The 27,602-nt window shown below is 35.0% G+C and overlaps 1 protein-coding gene across 27 annotated transcripts in view; it reads right to left on the bottom strand.

The window, feature by feature from the left end:
* Positions 1-324: 324 nt before the first annotated feature.
* SLC35F5 (solute carrier family 35 member F5) overlaps positions 325-27,602 on the bottom strand; it is a 40,178-nt gene continuing 12,900 nt past the window's right edge. For 3 of the 27 annotated variants that reach the window (XM_023757866.1, XM_023757870.1, XM_023757869.1), the window contains 9 exons: positions 27,280-27,470; positions 21,637-21,718; positions 20,383-20,470; positions 18,270-18,355; positions 16,223-16,327; positions 12,496-12,655; positions 8,570-8,660; positions 4,042-4,196; positions 325-1,225 (listed from right to left, as the gene is read on the bottom strand). In XM_023757866.1, coding sequence (XP_023613634.1) covers positions 1,114-1,225; positions 4,042-4,196; positions 8,570-8,660; positions 12,496-12,655; positions 16,223-16,327; positions 18,270-18,355; positions 20,383-20,470; positions 21,637-21,718; positions 27,280-27,470 — 1,070 coding nt within the window. In that variant the 3' untranslated portion in view covers positions 325-1,113. Of the gene's footprint in view, positions 1,226-3,452; positions 3,547-4,041; positions 4,197-8,563; positions 8,661-12,495; positions 12,656-16,222; positions 16,328-18,269; positions 18,356-20,382; positions 20,471-21,636; positions 21,719-24,466; positions 24,608-24,825; positions 24,916-27,279; positions 27,471-27,602 lie in introns of those variants that run through there. The other 24 variants (XM_023757867.1, XM_006093462.3, XR_002830438.1 and 21 more) reach the window with 24 other exon arrangements.

The following is a 27,602-nucleotide window of genomic DNA, read 5'->3' as shown; positions in this document are numbered from 1 at the left end:
GCAAAGGGAATTTTTTAAATATTGATAAGAAATTTTGCAGAGTAATGAACTTGAAAAGCCTGGATGAATCCTGAGACATACGTTCATTCCCAATGTCTACAGTGATGAGAATCCAGGAACAGTTGCACAATATGGATATATAAGACCTAAGTATAGGAGTTAAAATTAGGAGTATTTTATAATTAATTTAAACTTGGTAGATTCATTTTAAATGTAATTTAATAAGAATTTCTTCTTGCCTTCCTTCTTTGGTATTTTATCCATTAAAAAATTATTTTTTAAAAAACCTAGAATTATATAAAGAAGAGGCATCCAGTTCCATAGTAATGTGGCACATTTTTATGTGAAAAAAAAATCAGAAACCAACTGATAGATCTATAATACACACATATATATAAACACTTTATTTTCATAATACTCTTTTATCACTTCAATTTAAGTCATTCCATTATGAAAATGTCTTAATTGAAGAGAGAATATTTCTTCAAAACTCTAAATTAAGCAGAGCTTTATCAATTAAATTTACAGCAATACAGGCTTTAGAAATACATGATTCTTCATTTTACAATATTTCCCCTTTAAAAATTTGTCATGGTTTGTCACAGATTTAAAATACAAGGCACCTAATGCTATGAAAGGATAACACAGTATATGTAGTGTAAGTGAACCAGATCTTTTCTCAAATATTCTTTCTGAAGTCTAACCAAATTTGTGTAAATATACTTGTCACATAAATTAAACATTTTTGTGTTAATTTGCAATATTCTACAAAACTCAGAAATATAATCTGTACCTATTATAGGCAGCTTAATTTAGCATTTTACCTATACAAACACTGATCTACATACTAAACAATTTCTTGAAAACATTTTCATAATACAGTCCAGCATTTAACAAATAATAGGTGAAGATAAAATCTCCAAACATTAGGATTTTATCCCTTGATTAGTTCAGATTATTTCATCAGCTGAATTCCTTGAGATGTATAAGGCAGGTGGTCCTTTAGACAGACTGTGGACTGAAACTTCCTATAACTGTAGTGATGTGTACACAGCTATATAGCAAAGAACTTCATTATGAAAATGAAGAACACCAATATGAGGAAAATATATTTTAGAGTTCCAAAGAACTGAAAATGTTATTTTTCAGACTAGGCACTGAAACATTTTTCTCCAAAACCTTGCCAGAGATTGTCTCTTCGCTATATAATGTTCCATTTGTCAAGCTGAAAATAAAAGCAAACACAAAATCATTAGATAACAGCTATCATAGCTTTAATTTTCTATAGTTTATATTTTAAAAAGCAAATTATCTTAACATTGAAATATACATCAAACACAATCTATCTAGTATATATAACTGGATATATGAACTTGAGGTGAGTCCTAGGAACACATGTAATTGAGCTCTATAGCAGTGTCAAAGGCTGACACCCAACACTACTTAAAGATCATGTAATAAGTTTAATCATGGTGTATTCCACCATTACCCGCATTGGGACAGACTCCTGCCCAACCTGTCCTACTTTATTGCTTTATTGTAGCCCATTTTCTTTTGTCTTCACTATCTCCCCTTTATCCAGATCTCACTTCCATTAATATTGAAACTTAAGTGTGAGTACGGGGATAATGCACAGCATACTAGGGAGGGAAAATGTATGTCATAGCAATAAAAAGCTTTAAAGAATAACTACGTGTATTTTTTTAATTTAAAGATAGCAAATAAACACATATTAGTTCCACTCTGTCCCTAAGAATCTCAGTAAAAAGACAATAAAGGGATTTTTTAAAAGGAATAAACCATGTGGACAAAGAGAAGAGCAGAGACAAGAAAATAGTGGCTAACTCTTAGCTAGCAGTAGAGAAATTGACCAGCTATCTCTCTAAAATGAAGACACGACTAAAAACAAGCAGACTGGTGCAAATTTTATAGAAAAAGCAGTTAGAAAACCAGATGCCCTCCTTTTATTTTTCACAGTTGGTGCCTCCCAGAAGAGGCTTATTCCTAAAAGAAAAAGTAGTAACAGAGGGTCTCTGGATTGGGGAAATGCCAAGCACAATCCTATATGGCTCAGATAAAAACAACATTTGCATAGTCATAACAATGTAAAAGTTGACTATAGATCTACACAAAATTATGCATTATTGATACTGGGTTGATAAGAAGGAAGGAGTTATATAGGGTTGGCAAATAGGCAAGTGGGGTGAGAACAGAGGAAGGAGGCACTTGAAAGTAAACCATCCTCATTTACCATAGTGGGAAAATCAACTGAATATGCCTAAAACCAAGAAAGCAAGAAACAGAAGTATAGGCATGGTACTTTAGAGCGCCAGGGAGGAAAATACCAAAGACTCCACTAAGAGTTTAAAGTGATTCCTGAGATGGGAAAAGAGTGAACACAGGATAGATAGTGCAGAGCAGGGAGAGCTCCTTTGTATAAGATGTCATGTAGAACTCGAACCCTTTTGAACTACGGGCATGTATAACCATCATAACAAAAGGAAAATGACCAATCACAGAAAAACACAAAACCAAGACAATTAGTTTGTATATGAATTTAACATGAGGAATTTACTTAAGTTTCAAGGTCCATGTGATTACAAGGAGTTGACAAGAGTTTCTCGATGTTCTATGTGAGGAGGGGAACCCCCAGTTGCAATTAGGACACATTTCAATCTCAGCTGCCTAAAGTTATCTCAGAAAAAAAAAAGCCTGCATGCCCAGAATTTCAGTAACTTATTATGATCTCTCATTCTAAATAAATAATCACTTTTGTACCTGACAAAGACATATGTCAGATATATTTTAAACATTCATTCAGCAAAATATAAAATGTAATGTACTTTTTCATTCATATAAGAAATATAAAAGATAATATTTCTTAAAATTTTTAAAAACTGGGGAAATGTTCTTCAAACATCGTTAAATGAAAAAGCAGTCAGAGAATCAGGATATATACTGGGCCAGTTATAGTAACACATGCATAACGAAAAGACTGAATACATATCCAAGTATTGCATTTTTTCTGAATGTTATACTTAGAGAAAAAACATGTTTCTAAAGTAGATCATAAGTAAAATGATGATGGTGGATACGAATAAAAGTAATAGTTAAAACTTGGAATCACTTAGTTTGAGTCAGGCACTAATATTGTATGTACTTTAAACTTATGAAGTTTAAACTTATGTTTAATACTCCCTTAATAATGAGGGAATTTCTATTATAACCCCATTTCCACAAATAAGAAAACTGAGGCACAGAGAGGTTAGGAACCTTGTTTAAGGTCACAGAGCTATTACATGGTGAAGCTGGAAATGAAACCCAGGCAGTTTGACTCCATTAGCCTCTTGGTTGTATAGCCTCTCAAACAACTAATTACGGAAATTCAATTTTGTATATAAGCAATACAAGAATTAGAATTAGTCAACACTAAGACCAGCTAACATACAAACCTGGACGACTGACAACAGCTAGCTAGCTCCATCCTCCTGAGCAACACTGTGCATAGGAATAAGACTCTCACACTGTTCACTGTCTTCTGAAACCCTTAAAAAAAAGGCAACAGTTAAGGAAAGCTTTAGAGCTAAAAGGAACCCTTAAAAATGATCCATACAGATGGCTGAAGCTGTGTGGTCAGAACTAAGACTAGGGCAAAATTTCTCAACAACTTGTCTCAAGTTCTTTCTATAATAGAATATGAAAGCTTTCTCTGTTTAAAAAAATTGAAAAAATCTTGAGGCAATGTTATCATATTTTATTAAAACCAGTAAGAGTTCTCTACATTTAAATGTGTTATAGCAAAACAGTAAGAACTTTAGTTTTACCTGTAAATCAAAACATTTTTTAAAAGTAGTTGTGAAGAAACTATCTTATAACCTAAGGATCTGAACAAATTATTTTAATTTTGCCTGGCATAGTACATATATAATTATAATCTTTCAATAATTCACAAAATCTCTAAAATTTAGGCCAGCATGATATGATTCCCATTTTATTTAGCAAACATTATTTGTTTAAAAATTATATTGTAGCTGAATCTACCTCTGAATTCGATGTTTTCTGCATATAAAGGCAAAAATTCTTCTGATTCCCACCATCACAGGATCCCAATTATTATAATGGCATAGGAGAGTTACAATAAAAAATGAAAAAAATACAGGAATAGCGCCTGCAAAAAATAACCAAGAAAACTGCACCTAAAAATAAAAGGTAGAAAAAAAACACAATCATTATTATGAAGACGATTTTCCCCTTTAATGTAAGTTTCCCATTTATGAAAAGTTACGGGAATAAGTTAACAAGCCAAGAAAATACTAGTAATACTAAGTACTGACAATACATTAGTAAGTATATTATTATTAAAAAGGACTCAGGACTTCAACATCTTAACCACTTGCTTAAATTACCAACAAAAATATTTCTCACTTGGGAAACAGCCTAAAGGAAAGCCAGAAAGGCATGCTTTTCACTTATTAGGCACAGTATGGCTGAGAACAGAATTATGAAACTCTAAGCTTTTGTCTTACGGATCACGTTGCCCATTTCCCCTTCACTGATTACTATTTATCTCAAGTTGATCCTGCCCTTCAGTTTCTGAAGTCATCTTAAAAACTCAAATTTTAAAAAAGTATGTTATGGTCTAGTTGTGATATGTTGTGTTGTTACAGTTCTTAAGACAGTATTAAAAACAGATTAAACTCTTAACTTCAACTTCTATAAACCTTTTATTAACAATTGGCAACAAATTTTAATCCTGATGCTTAAAATGAGCTTGATCATCTAGTAACAAAAACATTTCAAAAGTAAAATAAAGACTACGAACAGGAATGTGACAAATGTGAGCCAGAGAAGACGAGCAGCAAGCTAAGCCTCAGTGGTGCAGAGCCCTCAGCCATCAAGTCAGACCCTCCAACCCATCATTTTATGAGGGTTGTCAAGAAATTTAAAAATAATGAGATGCCATAAAGTTACAAAAAAAAAAATCATTCTTCTCTTTCAGTTTACCTTTACCACCTAGATTCAACTAAGAACTCCCTCTGGTGGGAAACATATACTATTTCACTTCATACCACCATTAGACAGAGCAAAGGGGTTTTGTGAGAATGATGTTTTTTATGAGGGACTCACAATGTATAACACATGAACAATAACTGACAATTTAACATGCACATCCTGAGTGCACGGTACAACCCACAGGCTGAGTCAGCCTAAGAATGCCAGGGAAGATCAGTCAGAGAAAATAAAAAGCCTTCATGCTGTTATCAAATTATTGGTATAACAAAATCTTAGAACATTTTCTAATCTAGAAAAGCCACAATGCACTTAAATGACTCACGACCAGAAAAACTTATGAATAATGAGAGCTAAAATGTAGATCTAGTTGATAGAATGATTTCATGAATATTCAACTAAAAACCCTATAACTGAATTAAAGCAAACTTTATAAAGGTAGGTAAAACCCTAAATGACTTTTAAAGGAAAGTTCACTTTTAACAATGCAGGTGCATGTTGCCACACACTATAAAACTTACTACTGGATTTCCAAGAAGCTAAGAAGATAATTTTTAAAAATGAAGACACCTATTAACAAAGAAAATTGCCCATATAAAAAATGTATAATTCCTAAATATATCTGAAAATAAATCTAAGTATACTAGTAATCAGATATAGTTCCTATTATACAACATGTCAATTATAAATAAGTTCAAATAATATTTTTAAGCACAAATATTGTTAATAAATGCTAAAATTTCAGAAAGTATATATAAACATGACTGGCTAATAGAATCAAAAATTCCCATGCACGTACATTTCTCCCATCATGCTTTTCTAGTATAACTCTGGGGCCTATCCTGTGACTTTTTCCAGAAGGCATCTCCCAACCTTCAATTTCCACCAAAGACTCAGCCTATTCATTTAAATGGTTGCCTAATAATATATGTGAAGACAATCCAGAAAAGACCACTTGGATATGTTTTTCTAATCAATGACATATCTGTATAATAAAAGCCTAAGTGACCGTTAAGGCCAAACGACCAGAATGACCAGTTGCTATGATACACAATGACCACCAGGGGACAGACACTCAATGCGGGAGCTGCCCCCTGGTGGTCAGTGCACTCCCACAGGGGGAGCGCTGCTCAGCTAGAAGCTGGACTCACAGCTGGCGAGCGCAGAGGTCGTGGTGGGAGCCTCTCCCACCTCCGCTGCAGGGGTCGGTAAGGAGTGAGGGGTCCTGGACTGCGAGAGCAATGTCTGACTGTCAGCTCAAATTTTTAAAAAGTATGTTATGGTCTAGTTGTGATGTTATTACAGTTCTGTCGGGGGTGGGGAGGGTTGGACCTAAGCCGGTAGGTGAACATCCCCCAAGGGGTCTCAGACTGTGAGAGGGCGGCAGGCCGGGCTGAGGGACACACCCCCCAGTGCATGAATTTCATGCACCAGGCCTCTAGTACAGTGATTCTCAACCTTCCTAATACCGCGACCCTTTAATATAGTTCCTCATGTTGTGGTGACCTCCAACCATAAAATTATTTTTGTTGCTACTTCATAACTGTAATTTTGCTACTGTTATGAATCGTAATGTAAATATCTGATATGCAGGATGTATTTAGGCAACCCCTGTGAAAGGGTCGTTCAACCCCCAAAGGGGTCACGACCCACAGGTTGAGAACCGCTGCTCTAGTATATATACACGTACGTGTACACACATACACACACACACACACACACACACACACACACATTTTCTCTTGTTTTACCGTCATCTTAAAGTATTTGGTTAAACAAATTATAAAATCATTTAATAAAATGAGATCCCTTGTGACATTTCTTTTTTTTAAATTCCCTAAAATTAACCTTCAATTTTATTTTTCAAATGTACAAAAGCTGATGTTTTCAAAATATCGGAACATTAAAGTTCAATTGCACAGTGGTCTACCAAAATCCTTACTTCCCCAATTTCACTGTAACAATTTTGGTTCATATTCAAGATTATGACCCTGAGATGTAAAGGACCTGGATATTATTTAAATCTATAAAGAGAATCTAATATGTGTAATTTTAGTATTATATATATTTTATAATTTTGACATTCTTTGAAAATGCATGCTATGTAAGATAATTAATTCTCAATTAAGGAGATTTCCATTTTTAACCATGACAAGTAAGAATTTACTAAACCGCTGAAACCGGTTTGGCTCAGTGGATAGAGCGTCGGCCTGCGGACTGAAGGGTCCCAGGTTCGATTCCGGTCAAGGGCATGTACCTGGGTTGCGGGCACATCCCCAGTGGGAGATGTGCAGGAGGCAGCTGATCGATGTTTCTCTCTCATCGATGTTTCTAACTATCTCTCTCCCTTCCTCTCTGTAAAAAATCAATAAAATATATTTAAAAAAAAAAAAGAATTTACTAAACCACAAAACCATGTTAAATATCAGTATAGTTTTTTTTTTAAATAAAGAAGATAGATATCATTAAGAGTATTTTGACTTTATCCTAAAAAGTGCAAAAAGATCTAAAGAAAATTAGCTTTCAAAATCTGATTATAAGTTCTTCACATTATGCCTTTGGGCTTTCAAGTATTTCCTCTTCCAATTATATTAAACCAACACCCTCCCCCCCAAACCACCCCCCCCCCCACACCCACACCCACGCACACACACCATTTTGTTACTTAAAAGCTTACAAATACTGAACTGAGCGGTCCATGCTACATTACATCTTTTAGCATTAGCCAATGGCACATCTCTTTTCTCCTTGTTAACCCTTAGGAGCACTAAAGAAACTCCTCCCTTCAGGCTGTTGGGAGAGACGCAGATTCTCTTTTCTGCAATACTGCCAATATTTATCACAAGATTCCCGTATCCAGACCAGGACTTCATAGAAGAGGGAGGAGGCCCCTGCCCTGCTGAGTTCAGAAAGAAATGAACATTTGCTGAGAAGCAACACTGCTCATATACCTCACAGATTTATAGTAGTATTAGCAGTATTAAGGATTTTATCTTAGAAATCAAAACACTACTACTTAAATGATGACTTAACAAAGAGCATATGGAATATATCTACTCTGAGATGGAAAGCTACATATAAAGATACTACTCTTAAGATAAAAAATTGAAAAGCTAAAAATTCAAGATATTATCCATTTCTTTCAGCATTTTTTTTTTTAATTCTCACCTGAGGATATTTTTACATTAATTTTTTTTTTTTTTAAGAAAGTGGAAGAGAGAGGGAAAGACACTGAGAAACATCGATGTGAGAGAAAAACAGTGATTGGTTGCCTCCTACAGGAGCCCAGATCAAGGCCCCGGCGGGGGAGGAGCCTGCAACTGAAGTACATGCCCTTCACTGGAATCAAACCCAGGAGGTCAACTCTCTATCCACTGAGCCAAACCGGCTTGGGCTCTTTGGGTACTTTTTACATCTCTATGTAGTAAAGCACCTTGGGAGAGAAGGCATCAAGTATTTTTCATGGTTGTATCCCTTATAATTCAGTCACATCCCTAAAACTTCATTAGCTCTGTGTTTAATAATATACATAAAATATGTAATAAATAGCTTGTCTTACCTTTTGCATACACATGTCAGCTATTATTGACAGAGGTATTGTAAGGCTTAGTGCAAGTGTGCCTATCAATGATGAGGTAAGAAAGCAGCCCCTAAAAAGGAAAAAACAAAACATACATTTCCATATTAAAAAAGTAAAAGGACCAAAGAAAAACAATGATCAATGTCTACCTACCCTAAAATATAGATGTGAGAGATCAAAAGCAAAAATGAAAGCTCAGGATGGACTGAGACATAATAAATAACAGAGTTACTAAGATAATTCCTAAGGTTTATCCTCAAATATTAAAAATCCAAATATGTAAGTATAAATATTTTGAGGTATTTTATGCTATTTTCAAGATCTGCTTACAGACAGTGTTCAAGTTTAAATGCATAACTTAAATTTCCTTAACATTTTTTACAAAACTGTCAAAAGAGTTGTGATAGTCCGACTGGTGTGGCTCAGTGGTTGAGCATTGACCTACGGTCACAGTTCAATTCCTGGTCAGGGCACATGCCTGGGTTGTGGGCTCAATCCCCAGTGGGGGATGTGCAGGAGGCAGACAATCAATGATTCTCTTTCATCATTGATGTTTCTATCCCTCTCTCCCTCTCCGTTCCTCTCTGAAATCAATAAAAATATATATATATTTTAAAAAGAGTTGTGATAATGATACTTAGCTAACAAAGCAGGCAGCTTTATTAAAACTGTAATACCTCACAACACAGACTTTAAGAAAGTGATAAGCCAACATGTGCGTCTGTCATCAAACAAATGACAGACGCATGAGAACTAAGTCTTTAGATGTGTACTGCTCTTCTGGTTTGGTTCAGCATTAAAAAGAAAAAAAAACTGAATATTTTTAAAGGACTATTTCCTTGCTGTTTCCCACTTGTCTAGCAATTGTCCTAACCAAAACCTGTATTATTTTCACCTTGAACTATCAATTATTTTATTTTTACCTTAAACTATCAATATTGGTATCAAATTCTAAAATATCAATTTGCATATAATTTTGTTTAGTTGAAGAAAAAAAGAAACCATTATACCAAATAGGCGAGCCATTTATAACAACTAAAAATATGGGTATATAAGAAGATAATGAATTATAGGCCAAGATAAAACCATAATGTATATCATTAGGACTATAGACCCATGGAAATTACAGGCAAGCAAGTTCTAGCTCAGTATAGGTTAGAATTTATAATGCTGTCTTGTTATAACAGAGGCTATCTCTTGAAAGTGTCATTTGAAATATTCAACAGAGGCTGGACAATTCGTTCTTACTGCTGCAATAAAGAGAACTCAAGTACTAGTGGTTTCCACTACTCATAAGCTGCTCTATGAAATGAGGGTTCAGGGATTAAATGTATATATTTTTTATGTAGCATATGTTCTTAGAGATTTATAATGCTAAGTACAATCATAAAAAGTCTGATAGGCTTGTTATGGTTATTTTGAGTTACCAACACCTAGAATTTAGGGATATGTTTGTTTCATTACTTATTCACTTTACTGCTACTGAGTTTTTACTGTAAGTACTCATAAACATTTGAATATAGAGGTGTATCTGAAAAATAAACCTTGAGGTCCTGAAAAATCCATCCTAGGTAAGGATAAATATAGCTTTAATCATAATATATGAATTTCAGTGTCCAGTTTAACTATTCAATAATAAACACTCACAAATACACATAGGGGATAGAAATTGTGTTCCCTCTATGAAGAATGATTTTGCAATTCTGTATCAAAATTTAAAGTCTATATGTCTGCCTCAGTCTTTTCCACTTAGAGGCATTTATCCTATAGAATGCTAACATATATATGCAAAGATACATATAAAAATATTCAATGCTGTATTATTCACAAAGCAAAAGACTACAAACTGAAAATGTCTCTCCATAAGGAACTGGTAAGACATGTTCTATCCATTACATAACAAAATGGATTGGAATAAAGTATTTTAAAATACAGCCTTTAAAAAAATGAACCTAAGTGCTGTTATGTGAAGATTGAAAGACAGTTTGTGAACAATATCCACAGTATGCTCCCAGTTGTGTGTTGAAAATAAAACAAATTGAGGGGAAAATTAAGAGAATGAAACATAATTTTGTATGTATAGAAAATATTATAGAAGGTTTAGATGTTAATAGTGGTTGCCTTTGAGAAAAAGGAATAGGTATTTGGGGTTGAAGGGAGATTTCCTTTTGATTGTGAACCCTTTTGTACACTCTTTTAATTTTTAAAAGTTAAATAAAAAAGAATATTGTAAAACATGCTATTTATTATTTCTTTAAATATAAAATTTTCCAAGGAAGCAAACTATAAAATCTCCCATAATGGAAAGATTACATATCACAACTCATATTTTATTGTCCCCAAAGCCTACATTAAATTCTGCTAAACATAATGAAAATCTTTTGCATATGTTTATTATCTAAAATAAAGTGTTCAATAACGAATGAGCATTTTAATATCGATAGGTGGCACAGTCCATGTTTACTATGAGTCTCAATGTAATAATCAAGTAATAAGGACCGAACTAAACCTTTATTTAGTCTCATATCGAAAAACTTAATTATTTCTTTCAGATATGTAAAAATGCTCTGCTTTGGAATTTCCCAATTTAAACTAAACTTACGAAACCAGAAAATATGAACTTGTATTAAAATACAATGAATACATAATTATTTAAAGCATATGGTTCATTGGGTTGAACCATATGAAACAGCAGTCAAAAATGGCTGAAGATCAACAATTATTTATGATCCTACTAAGTTAAATCAAAACACAACCAGTAAATAGTTTTATTTGCTCAGAACCAAGAGTGAAGAGAGACAAGAGAAATGATAGAACAAAAGAAGTGATAAGATAACAAGAGGGATATGATATATATTAATGTATAAGATAAAGTATGTAACTATTTCAGGTTAAAAAAAGTGAGCCTATAAAATCCATGTAAAAAAAGATGGGAAAATAAATGAGTAAGTGGATTCTGAGATAAGAGTTTTAGATTAGCAAAGAAATTTAAGATGGGTACATAAATTACTACAATACAAAGCAAATCTTTAAGTACTACATGAAAGAGAGTGAGTGCTGAGGATATCAAGAAAGTAAGAGCTATTCCCTTATCTAGGGAAGAGGAAGAAGTATAGGCAGAGCATAAAGAAAGACTTCTTACTAAAGGCTATTTTTGTCGCAGCCTTTTTCAAGGGAATCTAATCAGCAATCTTAAATGCCATACAATAAAAATTCATTTAGTAGTTTAAGTACAATTTGTGTTTCTTTTTCAGTTCTTATTAGGTGGAAGTAGGACTAAGTATCAAGCTCTATATTTGAAAGGTTTCTTAAACTCCATACATGATATTGTCTTCCAACTATTTTAGGATTATTATTAAATATCAACATATTTGATATTATAACATTTCAAAGTATGTTAACATGTCTAATCAGAGTTTAGGGCTTACATATGTGACTCACCCACATGAAAACTCCTGAGAATAAACAAAAGAGACAAAGTCTCTAAAATAAGCAAAGGCTCTTTGACAAGCAAAATCCTCAGAGTCTCACTAAGAACTCATGTCATTAATATGTAGGAAATACATCTTGTAAGTTAGGATGAACATTAGATGCCACTTTTCATTTGTATAACACTTCTTCAAAAAACACTACAAATTTAGGTCATTCATATTCGTTCATTCAATATTTACTGAGCTCCTTTTATGTGAAAAACATTACTCTATATGATGGATAATTAGAAATTTAAAAAATAACAAAACACAAAGCTCCCACTATAATGGAGTTACTGTATTAAATTGTTAAGTGTGAGGTGAGAAGGTGCACAGCAAGGGCCATCAGAAGACCAAAAAAAACATAAATGCTTAAACTATCCAAAAGTCCATAAACTGATAACTAATAAATCAGAGGTAATAAACAGTACATACCACAACCACAGGAACTCTGAGAGAACTGTTCCAATAAGGCCATTAATGATAATGCACATTAATACTACTTTATTGGGAAATTCAAAGTCCTCAAATCCAGTATAATGAAGTAAAAAGAAACCTGGCCATAAGAGCAGCAGATTAAACAGTCCTACAAAACCTAAACATGTGTAAAGAGACAAATGTTAGTTTCTCTGATTTATTTAAATTTTCCAAACTTATAACTCTAACTTATAAAACTGATCTTATACAAAGGACTCCAATAGATTTCCTTAACTGGAACTTGTTTCTTTGTTTTTAAGCCAGTCCTGTGGATAACTCAACACCAGGAAAAACTGTATCAAGCAACTGGTGACCACTGAGTCTTCAAGGTTCAAATGCCCACAGTGCATGGACCAACTTCTACAGAATAAACCACTTAAAACAATTCAAAAAGAAGGGTTAACTTTAGCTACTAATAATTACAGCGTGAGGCAAAAGTAGGTTTTCAGTCATGAGTATGCAAAACAGAGCTTATTCTTGCTTATTCTTGTAGTACTACTTATTGGTTTCCATACAAGCAAATGTAAACCTACCTTTGCCCTACCCTGTATTATCTTGGAAGTTAAAAGAGTAACTGGTGTGTGTTTGTATATTTACCCTAAATTAAGTATAAGGAAATGCACGGTTTGTTCTCTAATTCAACTCATAGTTATATTTAAAGCTCCTGTGCTATACTAGGAATAATGGAAGAAGGGTCCAAAAAAGGATAAAATTCTTGGTTCCTGTCTTCCTAAAGCTCATCAGCTAGTTGGTGTGATAACACATATATGCAAATACCTATTCAATATATGAGCACAGACTACTTATAAGGAAGGCTGCAACGCTCCATGGTTAGAGTATGAGCAGTCTGATTGCCCTGGGTTTTGATCCCAACTCTACTATTCACTAGTGGTGTAAACCTGAGGCAAGAGCAGAACCTCTTTTAAGCCTGTTTTCTAGTCTGTAAGTGTAAAGCAATATTTACTTAGGTTATTGGAAAGATTAGATAAAACATAAAATATAGCACAGTACCTAGCAAAGAGTAAACAGTTAATAAAGGCTAGCTATTATTATAAAAATTAAAGTTTACATATGACTATATACATGCAAATAGTATATAGTAATGACTACAAAGAAAAATTATTATAATTTTTATTGCACTTTCTATACAGCTTAGCATCAAGGATCCACTATGAAATCCATGAGGTAACAATAAGAGCTTTCATTTAAAAAGTTAAATTACAGTAGATACATATTTTAGATTGGCTGCTAAACAATAAACTAGAACTTAGGCTGCCCAGTTAAATAGAAACAAGACTGGAGCACCCGATGCTAAAATCTTACAGCCTTCTTTCTGTCTTCTCTACAGAACTGTCTTGGACATTAAACAAGTCTGCTTTTCCCAGGAAATTCCCATCCCTGCCTACACTACACCCTTTGCAGCCAATGACTGCACTCACTCACAAGGCCGACCCCTGTGGCTGAAATTCTAATGGCTCAAGGCCAGGACATCTCCAAAGAGTGCCTAGACATTACCCGCTGCCTCCCACACCTGCTTCTCCATTCTGCTTCTCTCACTCCCTTGCCAGTTCTTCCTGCAGAGGACCCCCTCAATAAATAACCCACACTAAAGCCCTGTCTCCTACTTTGCATCTAGGAAACTCAATTTAAGACATCTAGTGATAAAAAATAAAATAAAACGATACACATACAGAAGGGACTAGTGATCCAAGAGGCTTGCATAACATTAAAAAGTTGTCATTAAAATGCCAAAATTTGGTATTATCAAGAACCAAATCTATTTTCTGGTCCCTGAACTATCAAGTCTATGAAATCCCACATCAATTAACAATGTCTGGACCTACAAATCATTTCCTCTATTCTCCAGACCCTCAAGAATTTGGCCTACATACCTTACCATTCTACCTAAAGTGAAGGCTTCAGCACAATCACACAGATCTACTCACTGTTCCCTGCCATGCTCTCACTTCCCTATGCCTAAGGCACCCTCCACATTCCACCCATAACTTCTTTTATAAGCCCATCTATTCTAAAACTCAGGTCAAATCAATATTTTCCGTATCACATCACATATGAAGAAGACCAATCAAGTTACATGTCTATGCGTATTCTATTAAATTAAGCAATGTTTCTTGAAAACTGCCAATCTTAAAAAAAAAAAATAGCATTTTACGCCATTACAGATAGAATTTTCTATAGCTCTAAAATAAGATGACTAAAATGATCTTCATATTTAAGGTATATTTATTGAATTCTATATTTAAAAGGAACTTGAGTGATCACTCAGTTTGGTGGCTTTTCAAGCCTTTTATTTTTGTCAATCTTTAGGTAACGATATTCAAACTGCTTTTAGCATCAACATCTGTTCTACAACTTAAATGATAATGCAATAAGCCTAACAAAGCAATGCTGTTCCAGCTGAAACAGACCCCACATACAACTCTACGGCCTACCAACCTTCCCAAGATCCTTTGTAAATCAGCTTGGAAGCTACCCATCAGTCCAATTTCCTCATTTTTCAGATAAGCATGAGATAAATGAAGTTATAACAGCTATATATTCCAGGTCTCCTGATTCCCTGTAAGCTGTACTTTGAACCCTCATCACCAGGCTTCTTTATCTACTGGTTTTACGGTATCTTTTGAAAGATATCCACAGATAGTCTACAGGTAACACAAGTTTTTACTGAGCTGATTTTTGACAAAAGATAATTTATAAATCATATCAGGTATTTTATTTCCCAAAATTAAAAGCAGATGCCAGAAACTATCATTGGGTAATTTGAAAAATATATGTCATAAAAGAGTCCGACTCTTAAAGATAAAATGCAAAATAGAAAAACCTTAAATGGCCCACAATTTTTAATGAAAATAAGTACATAGACCAGAACAGTATTATACATATCTTTTGGGGCCAGTTTCCCCAATCCTATGCTTCCAATAACTCAAAAATGGCAATATGTATAATACAACAAGTATACTCTCACTTGCTTATAATAGCACTAGAGGCCTGGTGCATGAATTCATGCACGGGTGGGGCCAATCTGGGCCATCTTGCCCAATACCCGAGGGAGGTTGGCCGGCCAGGGAGGGACTGTGAGAGGGCTCCAGGGCGTCCGGCCCCGTCTCGCCCAGTCCTGATCGGCCGGACCCCAGCAGCAAGCTAACCTACCAATCGGAGCATCTGCCCCCTGCTGGTCAGTGCTCATCATAGCGACCAGTCAAATGGTCGACACTTAGCATATTAGGCTTTTATATAGAGAGATGATTCTGTCATATCAATGAGAAAACTATCTGATTCATAGGCTAAAGACATTAATGCAAAACCTGTCAGGGGGGGTAATACTCTCATAGGGTTGTTCAGAGAATTAAAGAGCTAATATGCATAGGGGCTTAGAATAATGCTTGTTACTTGGTACATACTCAATGAATGTTTACTACGACTATTTTTTTTAAAGGCGTTAAAAAGAATTTTTTTCTTTACCTCACTTTGAGGAAAGGAGCAATACCCCATAGGTACACAACTATGCAGGACAAGGTAAGAGAAAAACATTGAAATTGGACTTCATAATCTTTAAAATCTGATAGACCTCCAGACCCCCCAGAATTTGGCCTACATACCTTCCTATTCTTCCCTAAAGTGATAATTCAGAGTAAATTGCCTCACAAATTAAACATATTCTTACCAAAGAACATCGGAATATCCAACTTATCTTCTCTGTCTACTTTTCTCTTAATCATAACAATATAGACAGCATAGAGCATGGCTCCAGCAAGAGACCAAATGGAACCTGTAAAGATCCACATAATGATTTAAAGCATTTGTTCATTAACTCATTCAACACACACTTATTTAAAATCTAACAATGTGTTGGATCCTATTTCAAGAAATGAGTGTGCAAATGTGAAAAGATAAAGTACAGCCCACCCTATCTTTATCCTCCAGGAGTATAGGAAAGAGTTTAAAGTGTAAACAAATAAATGCAAAACATTCACCTCAACGATCTAACCAAACACACATATTATTATACTGAAATTCATATAAGTAACACTTTTTAAATTTTGAAATGCACACTTTCTATTTCCCCTCCATAAACAATTTTGCCACCTGACACGGTCCAACTTTAGCAATGCTTCTTCCCCTATCACTTGTCACTTTTATTTTTATTCTTTCTGTTAATCCTCACCAGAGGATATTTTTCCATTGCTTTTTAGGAGAGTGGAAGGGAGGGGGGAGTGACAGAGAGAAACATTGATGTGAGAGAGACACATCGATCGGTTGCCTCCCGCACGCACTCCGACTAGAAATGGGATTCCAGCCTGCAACCAAGATATGTGCCTTTGACCAGAATCGAATCCAGAACCCTTCAGTCCACAGGCCAATGTTCTATCCCCTGAGCCAAAATGGGTAGGGCACATGTGTCATTTTTAATATATATTCCACTACCATCTTTAAGGCCCTGTTAAAGTCCTATCTCTGCCATAAAGCATCCTCTCTCCTCTGGTGAATTTCCATCCTACCTGTCTTCTACTTAGGGCAATTTAATGCTTACTATAGTTAAATGTGATATAATTTCATTCTCTAGTGGCTTCACTTTGCAAATCTTAGCTACTGATTACAATCAAGAATTCCTTGAAAACTGCAAACACTTAATTTATACTTTTTACTGTCCCAAAATACCTACCATAATGCAGGGCTCACTGTATATACATAATAAATATTGATCCACTTTAATGTAGTAACTCATTCTCAAAACATGTAAGTAAAACTTTAAAAATAGCTAAATAATATGCTATCTGCCAAGTGACCATATTCAATACTTTAATCAATTATCCAAAAGTCCAATGTTTTATTAAATCTGCTTATTATCAACTTTTTTTAATAGCAATGGGAAAGCCTGTCAACAAAATCTCACACACACAACAAATACATATATTGTTTCTCCTACAAAACTATTTTGGATGGGAAAAAGGTACAATTCAAGACACAACTCACTGGATAGTATCCAGAAATAGTTTAGAAATATTACTCTATTCAATAAACTTCAAATATCTACAGTACCCAGAGGAGAACCATTAGGCTGGGTTCTGATTAACTTTGTTTTGTAAATCTAAATAATGAATCAAAAGCAAGGGAAAAAACTGGCAGACACCACCTTAAGATTAACATCATTAATCACATCAACAGCATGTGTCTTCTGATATAATATCCTGATCAGAACATAATACCACTTCCATGGTATTCTTTCCAAAAAGGTACAACATAAATTTAACCACATGGAAATATCAAACAAACGCAAATTGAGGGACATTCTACAAAACCAAAGGACAGTAACCTTCAAAAGTGTTAAGGTTACGAAAGACAAAAAGAAGACTGATTGAAGGAAACAAAAGAGACATGACAAGTAAATGCAACAAGTGATCCTGGATCAGAAAAAGAACATTAGTGAAAAAATGGTGAAGCTGGAAAAGGACTATACAGATTAGATAATATAATTCTAATCAATGTTAACTCCTGATTTTTAGAACTATATTTTGTAGCTATCTATGAACGTAGTTAACAGAGAATCTGGATGCAGGCTACATGAGAATTCTATGAAGTATTTTTGAATGTTTTTAACATTATCTCTAAAAAAAAGTTTTTTTAAAAAAGCCCCGGTTAGTTCCCATCCTCTGTGTGGGCATGATGATGTTATGCACAAAATTTTCTCGTATACTCTAACAGAAACTTACCTATCGTATTTCTTCCAGCAGATTTTTCAGACCCCGACAGGTTTACCAGCACAACACCTCCAATGCTATGAGAATAACAGTTGTTACTGATGAGCAAAATAATAAATCCCTTAAAAGGACTAAGCATAAAGATGAAAATTATTTATAAATGATCAAGACTAATTTTGGGGTAAAACTGTCAAATAATTCGTGATTTAATTAATATCAAACAATTTTTTAAATTCTCACCCGAGGATATATTTATTGATTTGAGAGAGAGAAACATTGATGTGAGAAGGAAACATAGATGGAGTGCCTCCCAGGGACCAAACCTGCAACCTAGACAATGTGTCCTGACCAGGAACTGAACTCACAACCTTTTGGTCTACAGGACAATGCTCTAACCAAATGAGCCAGCAGTCAGGGCAATATCTAGTATAAGAGCTATAGTATTAGCTAATTTAATCCACACAAAATGTACAGTATTACCTTATAGGAAGGCGTTATTGTTATTACCATTCCCATTTTACACATGAGAAAACTAAGCACAAAGAAAGGAAGTATTGACCAAAATCACATAGCTGAGATCTAGGAAGTTCTTCCAGAGTCTAAGGGAAGTGCCCAGGGACACAGAGCAGAGCTGTGATTCAAACCTAACTCTGATAGCTAATAGCAATCTCTCCATTAAATCATTCTGCTACTTTCTCTGATTTTTCATTTTCTCTCACAAAAACAATAGCTTAATCAAATCAACACATCTTTTTTGAGTACTGTCAGTGAGCAAAGCCCTATCTAGGCCTTTGATGGCACAAAGGTTTTAACCTTCAAGGGCTTACAACCTCATAAGGAAGACAAGACAAACATACACAAAGTTAAATAAAAATAAAAGATTAAAACACAGTTATTGACAATACTGATGCTACCCAATAATATAAAAATGCCAAATAAAAAAATAAATGAAAGATTGAGGCTGAGGCAATCAGAGAAGATTGCATGTTAGATTTCTAGAAGTGGGAGAAATAAAGACCAAAACCCAAACAAAAAGGGGAACTTGTTTTAAGAAAATGGAAATTTGGAAGATTATAAGCATTAAGTTGTCACATTAACTTAAATGTGAACATCAGTACAATACTTAGTTCGCAGTCACATGAATGGCAACCAACATGCCTTAGGTCAGGGGTGGGTAACCCCTGGCACGCGTGCCAAACATGGCACGCCAGTAACTTTTGCTGGCACGCGAAACCATCTCTTATAATCTTCCATTTACAATTTTTTTCTTAATATCGACTTTTTCATTTTTCAGATAAATTCAGTGTAGGTGCATCTTAGATAAATAAATAATTTTACATAACCAGTTATCTTAAAGACCATAGACATGGATTGATGAGCAAGGGGAAGAGCAATTTCTATGCCTCTGCCTTAACTCTCCCTGCCTTCCTAGATCCGACCAGTGTTTTGGTTTCATCCACATACGCTTGTGAATCTTTGTTCTCAGTGATGAATTTTGTTAAGTCTCATAATAGGAGTAGCCTGACGGATGAAAGTAGTAGCTCGTGCATATCTCTGAAGGTCATGAAATATAAACCTGATGTAAAATCTCTGTCATCAGTGATGCAGCAGCAAAAGTCCCACTAATAATATCAAACAGAGTCATAAAGTTTTCTGTTGGACTATCAGTGTACATGTATACATTAAAAAATAAATGTATTTTTCATCATCATATACTGTGTTTTTGTCGCTCGAATGAATTTTATTATTTCTTCAAGGTTCTTCACATGCATACACCTTAAGAGATATCAAGTAGGTTTAACATGTTCTCAAAAAATTAGGGTTGGCACGCAGAAGAATTTTGAATCAGAGATTTTGCTGGTTTTGGCATGCACTCACAAAAAGGTTGCCCACCCCTGCCTTAGGTCCTTCCCTCAGGTTACCCTCCCCAGGGAGGTTTAGAAAACTAGTCTAGGATAAGACACACAGCTGAGTAGCATAATTTCCATTTAAAACTTTCTACTATCCTCATCTTTCTTTGCTTATACAGTACACTGTAACATAAATTGTCCTCTCTCACAACCAGAAAAATTTTATACATCATATTTTTAAACAGAATAAATAAGCTATTACACTACATTCTTACCTTAAAATTACAGCTAATAATTTAGAAAGAGTAAATCTATCTCCACTGTTACTTGGAAATACTGCAGCAAGGATTAAGGTAAAAAGTCCTATGGAGAGAAAAAGATGAAAAAAGACACATTGGCTTAAATTCTGTCAAAATTATTTACTATCAATTTAATAATTTTTAAACTAATTTTTGTCATTTTTTAAATAACTAAGAATAAGCCTGGCCGGCATGGCTCAGTGGTTGAGTCTTGACCTATGAACTAGGAGGTCACAGTTCAATTCCCGGTCAGGGCTCAATCCCCAGTGTGGAGCATGCAGGAGGCAGCCAATCAATGATTCTCTCATCATTGATGTTTCTATCTCTCTCTCCCTCTCCCTTCCTCTCTTCAAAAAAGAAAAAAAGAAAAAAAAGAACTAAAAATAAGACTGCAGTTACCTACGCTGAAATGTTCATACACAAAAACAGACTCTAGGCCTAGCCAGTTTGGCTCAGTGGATAGAGCATTGGCCTGCGGACTGAAGGGTCCCAGGTTCGATTCCAGTCAAGGGGATGTACCTCAGTTGCAGACTTGATCTCCAGTCCTGGTCGGGGCGCATGTGGGAGACAACCAATCAATGTTTCTCTCTGTCTGTCTCTCCTTCTCCCTTACACTCTCTCTAAAAAGTCAATGGAAAAATACCCTTGGGTGAGGATTGACTACAACCAAACTAATACACAAAAAACCAGCCTTTAAACTAAGCCATGTTTATTTCAACAATACAGATCAAATATAGTCCTTTTTAAAAAACTAATAAAGAGTTAAACTGAGCATTCAGAATAATATTCTGACATCATCATAATCAAACTTGTATGTTAAAGTTATTTTTACAGCTTCAAAACACTTGTTATCTTCTAGATTTGGAAGGTGATTCAATTTTAAAAATAAAAACACCTTTCATAGGGCAAATTATAGTTCTAAGATAAGCAATTACATTTAGCCAAAGGATCTAGAAAAAGATCTTTGGAAAGAATATGTGAAAGATAGGGCAACTATAATACAAAGAGCCAGCATATTGGTATACAAAATACTGTAAAGTATTTGTTAGAAATATAAATAGCATAAGGCTATGGCATAAAACTATAAAGATTAAGAAATAGTTACAATACACTAATGTAATGAGAACAAATGACATAATTTATAACAAGATAAAAATGTGTGTATAATACACATATATATTAGAAATATATCTTGATTCATAATGCAGATTTTAAAGATACATTTCTTACCAGAAGTTGAGGACAAAATGTTAACAATGGCAACTTGTGTGTCTGAAAGTGCTTCTTGATATGACAAATTTGCCAAAAACCACTAAAGAAATAGAAAACAAAGTGAAACCTAATGAATGGCATGTTTATATTTGCCATTACAATATATGATTGCCCCTTTTTTCCTCCCCCTAAACATGAACATGAGAGGTTTTAAAATCTGGTTTGTATTGAAAAATCACAGGCCCGAAAAGAGGACAAGTATAATCAGACCTAAGATAATTTCCCTTCAAAAATTAATAACAGTTGGTTAAAAATTATTGTTCAGGTCTTTTTTAAAAATGAGGATAAAATTTAGTATCAAATCAACTTTAAAATTTTCTTTATCCAAGCACTGCTAGCACTCTATTAAGTTTATATAAATCAAATTTAAATTGGGGAAAATTCTCAAACATTAAAATATGTACAAACAAGCATAGCATGCTGAGAAATGAACAAGATGATGCCTATGGAGATGGATGGAACTAGCTAGCTAGATTGCTAGATAAAATGCTATATTCAGTTCAGAAATTTAAAAATGTCCAAGAAAATGGTGAATGTATTGGCTAATTGTGATTGTTTTTCTGATTCTCAGTTTGAAAACACAATACAGAGTTCTCACAACTTTAGATATAATAAAGGAAGTTTTCCAGCTCTGAGAATTTTTTTTTTCTTCTTTCTTCCCTTTTACTCATCTAGGCTAAGATATTCTTATATTCCCAACCCTGTGCCTACTTTGATTTAGAGAATAAGAAATGAAACCTCTTTTGATGAAGCCTGGTATGTGTGTGTATCCAAAGTTCATTTATTCTCACTGCCATCAGATATTCTGATGCATATTACCACAACTCATCCATTTTCCTGTTAATGGACACTTTTTGACTATTTAAAACAATGCTGCTATGAACATTCTAGTGTATAACTACTGAGGCATATATACATGAGTGTCACTAACATATATACTAAGAAGCAAATTGTTCAGTCAAAGATAATTAACTACTTGTCTGTTTTTGGCATCACTGTTAAACATTGACTGGAGGGACATCTCCTAATGTGTCTCGGAACTTCTGTGAGCAGTATAATTATTAGCAGTTACATTTCATTTCTAGCATAGACAGACACATGCTTCCAGAGCACTGCTAAAAGGTAGCAAGCAGATAGCTGAGAGTCTAGTAGTCTCCATTCAGTGTAAACTGTACCAAAAGGCTAAAGCCAGGATAAAACTATGGCGAAGTTATTCTGATTCCCCCTGCAGTCCTCTGACCTGCCTAGATCAGCGACTTTAAACCAGTATGCCACAATAATTTTTAAAACACACAATACCTAACTAATTTCACTTGACTATCTAAATAAAAAAATGAAGTAGCAATTGGTGAGATGGGCAATATCAAACTTATATGATAACAGAAGCCACAATTTACTTGTAGTTGAAGATTCAAGAAAATACAGACAGGCAATTTAATGAGCTCAGAAAACAAATCAACAAACAAAGCAGTACTTTACTAAAGAGATTGAAACTGTTGAAAAGAACCAAACAAATTCTGGAGGTAGAGAACTGGATAAAAGAGACTGAGGATGAACTAGCGAAGATAGGAAACAGCAGCTGGAGGAAAGCATTAGTGATATTGAAGATAGAAATCTAGAAATAATGCAGAGGGAAGAAGAGACTTGAGCATAAAAAAATGAAAGAACTCTATTAGAACTCTCTGATTCCATCAGAAAGAACAATATGAGAACAGGCATACCACAAGAAGAAGAGAGGGAGAAAAGAATAGAGAGGCTATTCTAACAAATAGTTGATGAGAACTTCCCAAACCTATGAAAAGAACTAGATCCTCCAATCCAAGAAGCAAACCGAACACCTAATTACCTCAATCCAAAAAGGCTTTCTCCAAGACACATCATATTAAAATTGTCAAGAATTAATGACAATGAAAGAATTCTCAAGGCAGCCAGGGAAAGTAAGAAAGTAACCTATAAAGGAAAGCCCATTAGGTTATCATTGGACTTGTCAGCAGAAACTCTGTAAGCTAGAAGAAAGTGGAACCAAAATTCAAACTACTGAAAGAAAGAAATTACCAACCAAAAATAATATATCCAACAAAGTTATCCTTTAGCTATAAAGGAGAAATAAAGACTTCTTCAGACATACAGAAGTTAAGAAAATTTATCACCAGAAGACCTGCATTGCAGGAAATACTCAAGAGTCTTATTCTACCTTAAACAAAGAACAAAAAGTCACAAAACTATGAGTAAGATCACCAACAAACTTGCAGCATATACAGGGATATTCTGGGACAACAAAAACATAAAAGGGCAGCAGTGAAAGATCTGAATTTGCAAAGAAGGATGGAGATCAGATGCATTTAAAGAAAAAAGCTACTGTATATATGAAATTTTCCTTTTCATAAACCTAATGATAACCACACACACAACACACACAAAAACTGAGACCTATAGCTTAAAGAAAGAGGAAAGAAGCATGGAATACCACCAAACAAAAAGAATAGACAGAAACACACAGAAAAAGAACCAATGGGGGCACAGAGCTACCAGAAAACAAAAGATAAAATGGCTATAGGGGATCCTCATCCTATATAATAAAAGCCTAATATGCAAATTATTCCCTTGGGCAACGGTTCAACCGGGAGTTCGACTAGGTCCTACTCACTAGGAGATCGGGAGTTTGACCACTCGCTATGATGTGTGCTGACCACCAGGGGGAGGCACAGAACATGGCAGATGTCAGCACTGGCAGCGGGCAGCAGTGGAGGTGCTGCTGGCCCCAATGGGCACCCACAAGAGCGGGACTGCAGCGGGATGGTGGAGTAGGTGAGCAGGTGGCACCAGGCCAAGGCGGGTATGAGCAGGGGCCTGATCGCCCTATCTATTGCCCCGCAGACAGCGACCAGTAGCGGTGGGGGGGACAGGGCCACTGCCCAGCTCCCAGGCGCTGAGAGAGAAAGGGCAAATAGCAATATTAAAATATTCCTTCTAATTATTTCCCTTTCAATGTGCATGAATCCGTGCACAGGGCCACTAGTACATCAATAATTACCCTAAATTTAAATGGACTGAATTCACCAAAAAGAGATACTGAGTAGCAGATTGGATCACAAAGTAAAACCCAACCACATGGTACCTTCAGAAGACATATCCAAGTTGCAAAGACAAAGTTACTTTTACTCAAAGTAAAAGGGTGGACAATGATTCTCCAAGCAAATAGCATCCACAGAAGAACAGGTGTAGCCACACTTCTATCTGACAAAAACAGATTTCAAGATAAGAAAAGTAATAAGATACAAAGATGGACATTTTATATGATAAAGGAGACAGTACATCAAGAGAATGTAACACTTCTTACTACATATGAACCCAATCAGGGAGCACCAAAACATATAAAGCAACTACTAACAGAACTAAAGAGAAACAGACAAAAACATAATCATGGATGGGAACCTTAATATTCCATTGACAGCTCTAGGTAGAACATCCAAACAGAAAATCAAGAAAGACATATCAGACTTAAACGACACATTAGACCAAATGGACATAATTGACATTTACAGAACCTCTCATCACAGAACATCAGATTATACATTTTTCTCCAGTGCACATAGAACATCCTCAAGGAAAGACCATATGTTGGGTCATAAAACTAACCTCAACAAATTCAAGACAGATAACATATTAAGCATATTCTCTGACCACAATGCTTTGACATTAGAAATCAACTGCAGCCCTTTCTGGGGTGGCTCAGTTGGTTGAAGCATCGTCCAATACACCAAAGGGTTGCAGATTTGATTCCCAGTCTGGACACATAACTAGGTTGTGGGTTTGATCCCTGGTTGGGATGCGATAGATATTTTTCTCTCTCCCTTCCTTCCTCTCTTTTTAATCCTTAAGATTAAAAAAAAAAAAATCAACTGCAAAAAATGTAAAAACCCCCCCAAATATGTGGAAATTAAACAACATACTATTAAAAATGATTGGGTCATTTTAAAATAAAATGATTGGGTCACTATTAAAAATAAATAAAAGGTGAGATCAGAAGATATATAGAGACAAATGAGAATGACAATACCACATATCAAAACTTCTAGGATACAAAAGCAGTAATAAGAGGGAAGTTTATATCATCACATGCCTATCTCAAAAAAATAAGAAATCCCAAGTAAACAACCTAAATTTTATCTTAAAGAACTAGAAAAAGAACAAAAACAACCCAAAGTCAGTAGAAAAGAAATAAAAATTGGAGAATTGAATGAAATAGAGAACAAAAGACTATATGAAAAATTAATACAACAAAGAGCTGATTCTTTAAAAAAATATTATTAAAATTAACAAGCCCCTGGCTCTGTTCACTAAGAAAAAAAGAGAACTCATATAAACAAATTCAGAAATAAAAAAGAAGTTACCACAGACATCACAAATATACAAAGGAACACACTAGAATACTATAAAAGACTATGTGCCACCAAATTCAGTAACTTAGAAGCAACAAAACAAAAATGCAACCAACCAAATGGGAGGTGATATTTGCAAACAACAGCTCCGACAAGGGATTGATATCCAAAATACATATATAAAGCACTCATACAACTCAACACCAAACAAACAATCCAATTAAAAAAATGGGCAGAAGACGTGAACAGACACAGACACCTCTCCCAAGAAGACATACAAAAGTCCAGAAGATATATGAAAAGATGTTCAACTTCACTAGCTATTGGGGAAATGCAAACCAAAACTACAATAAGATACTACCTCACACCTTTTAGAATGGTTATTATCAACAAGACAGGTAATAACAAGTATTGGTGACAGAAGACGATTTGACTGTGGGTTGTGGGCACATAATGCAATATACAGGTCATGTATCATAGAAATGTACACTTGAAACCTCTATGATCTTATTAACCAACTAGAGGCCCGGTGCACGAATTCGTGCACAGGTGGGGTCCCTCAGCCTGGCCAGCGATTGGGGCTGATCGGGGTTGTCTTGCCCAGTCCCTATAGGGGCGATCGGGGCCAGCCGGCTGGGAGGAAGGGATCACAGGAGGTTGGTCCACCACAGGAGGTTGGCTGTGGGAGCGCACTGACCACCAGAGAGCAGCTCCTGTGTTGAGCGTCTGCCCCGTGGTGGTCAGGGCATGTCATAGCAACTGGTCGACTGATCGTTCTGTCATTCAGTTGTAAGGGTCACTTAGGCTTTTATATATATAGATGTCATCCCAATAAATTTGACCGTATTTACATGAATTTAATAAAAACTTGTTAAACCCCTATTTAAAGAGATCAATATATACAGTAAACTCTTAGCTGGATATTTACTAGCCCATGTACATAGCATAGTGTAAATTAACTCTATTCATTATTCTGACCATGAGGCAATGGCAATTCTGAATATATGAGTAATTGTAGTGTTAAAGTATTAAATTCTTTGAGGTGTGACAAGCATTTAAGTTCAATACTTCAATTCCCCAATGATGCTAGGCAGCAGAGTTTAAAGCCATGATTAAGCAACCTAAAAATTTTACACTTCAATAGTATAGTTGATATGTATACTGTCTTAAAATTCAAGGTCCAAACATATAATAAAAGTATAATAAAGAGAAGACATACCACAAAGCAAAAAAAAAAGCTAATTTTTGCTACTTGAGTTGCAGTAAGTTTCCCCACAGTTTTGAGTAAGGATTCTTGTTCTTTCACAGTAGGATATGACATGCGAGACAACTTAGCTTCCAATGCATGGCTTGATGGAAGCTGTCGAATCTCCATGATATTACTGAACCTTACACGAGACTTTTTGGGAGCTTAAAAGAAAAAGTATAGTACAAATCATTAAACGTTTCTCCTCACATCCAACAAGTCACATTTTAATTTACTAGTAAAAGCATATTATTTAATGATCAGACTTGAACAGTCAAAGAAAAACCAGTTGTATC

Source organism: Myotis lucifugus, unplaced genomic scaffold, assembly GCF_000147115.1.
Source record: "Myotis lucifugus unplaced genomic scaffold, Myoluc2.0 scaffold_116, whole genome shotgun sequence".
Taxonomy (NCBI): Eukaryota; Metazoa; Chordata; class Mammalia; order Chiroptera; family Vespertilionidae; genus Myotis; species Myotis lucifugus.
This window is presented reverse-complemented; position numbering and strand designations above follow the sequence as displayed.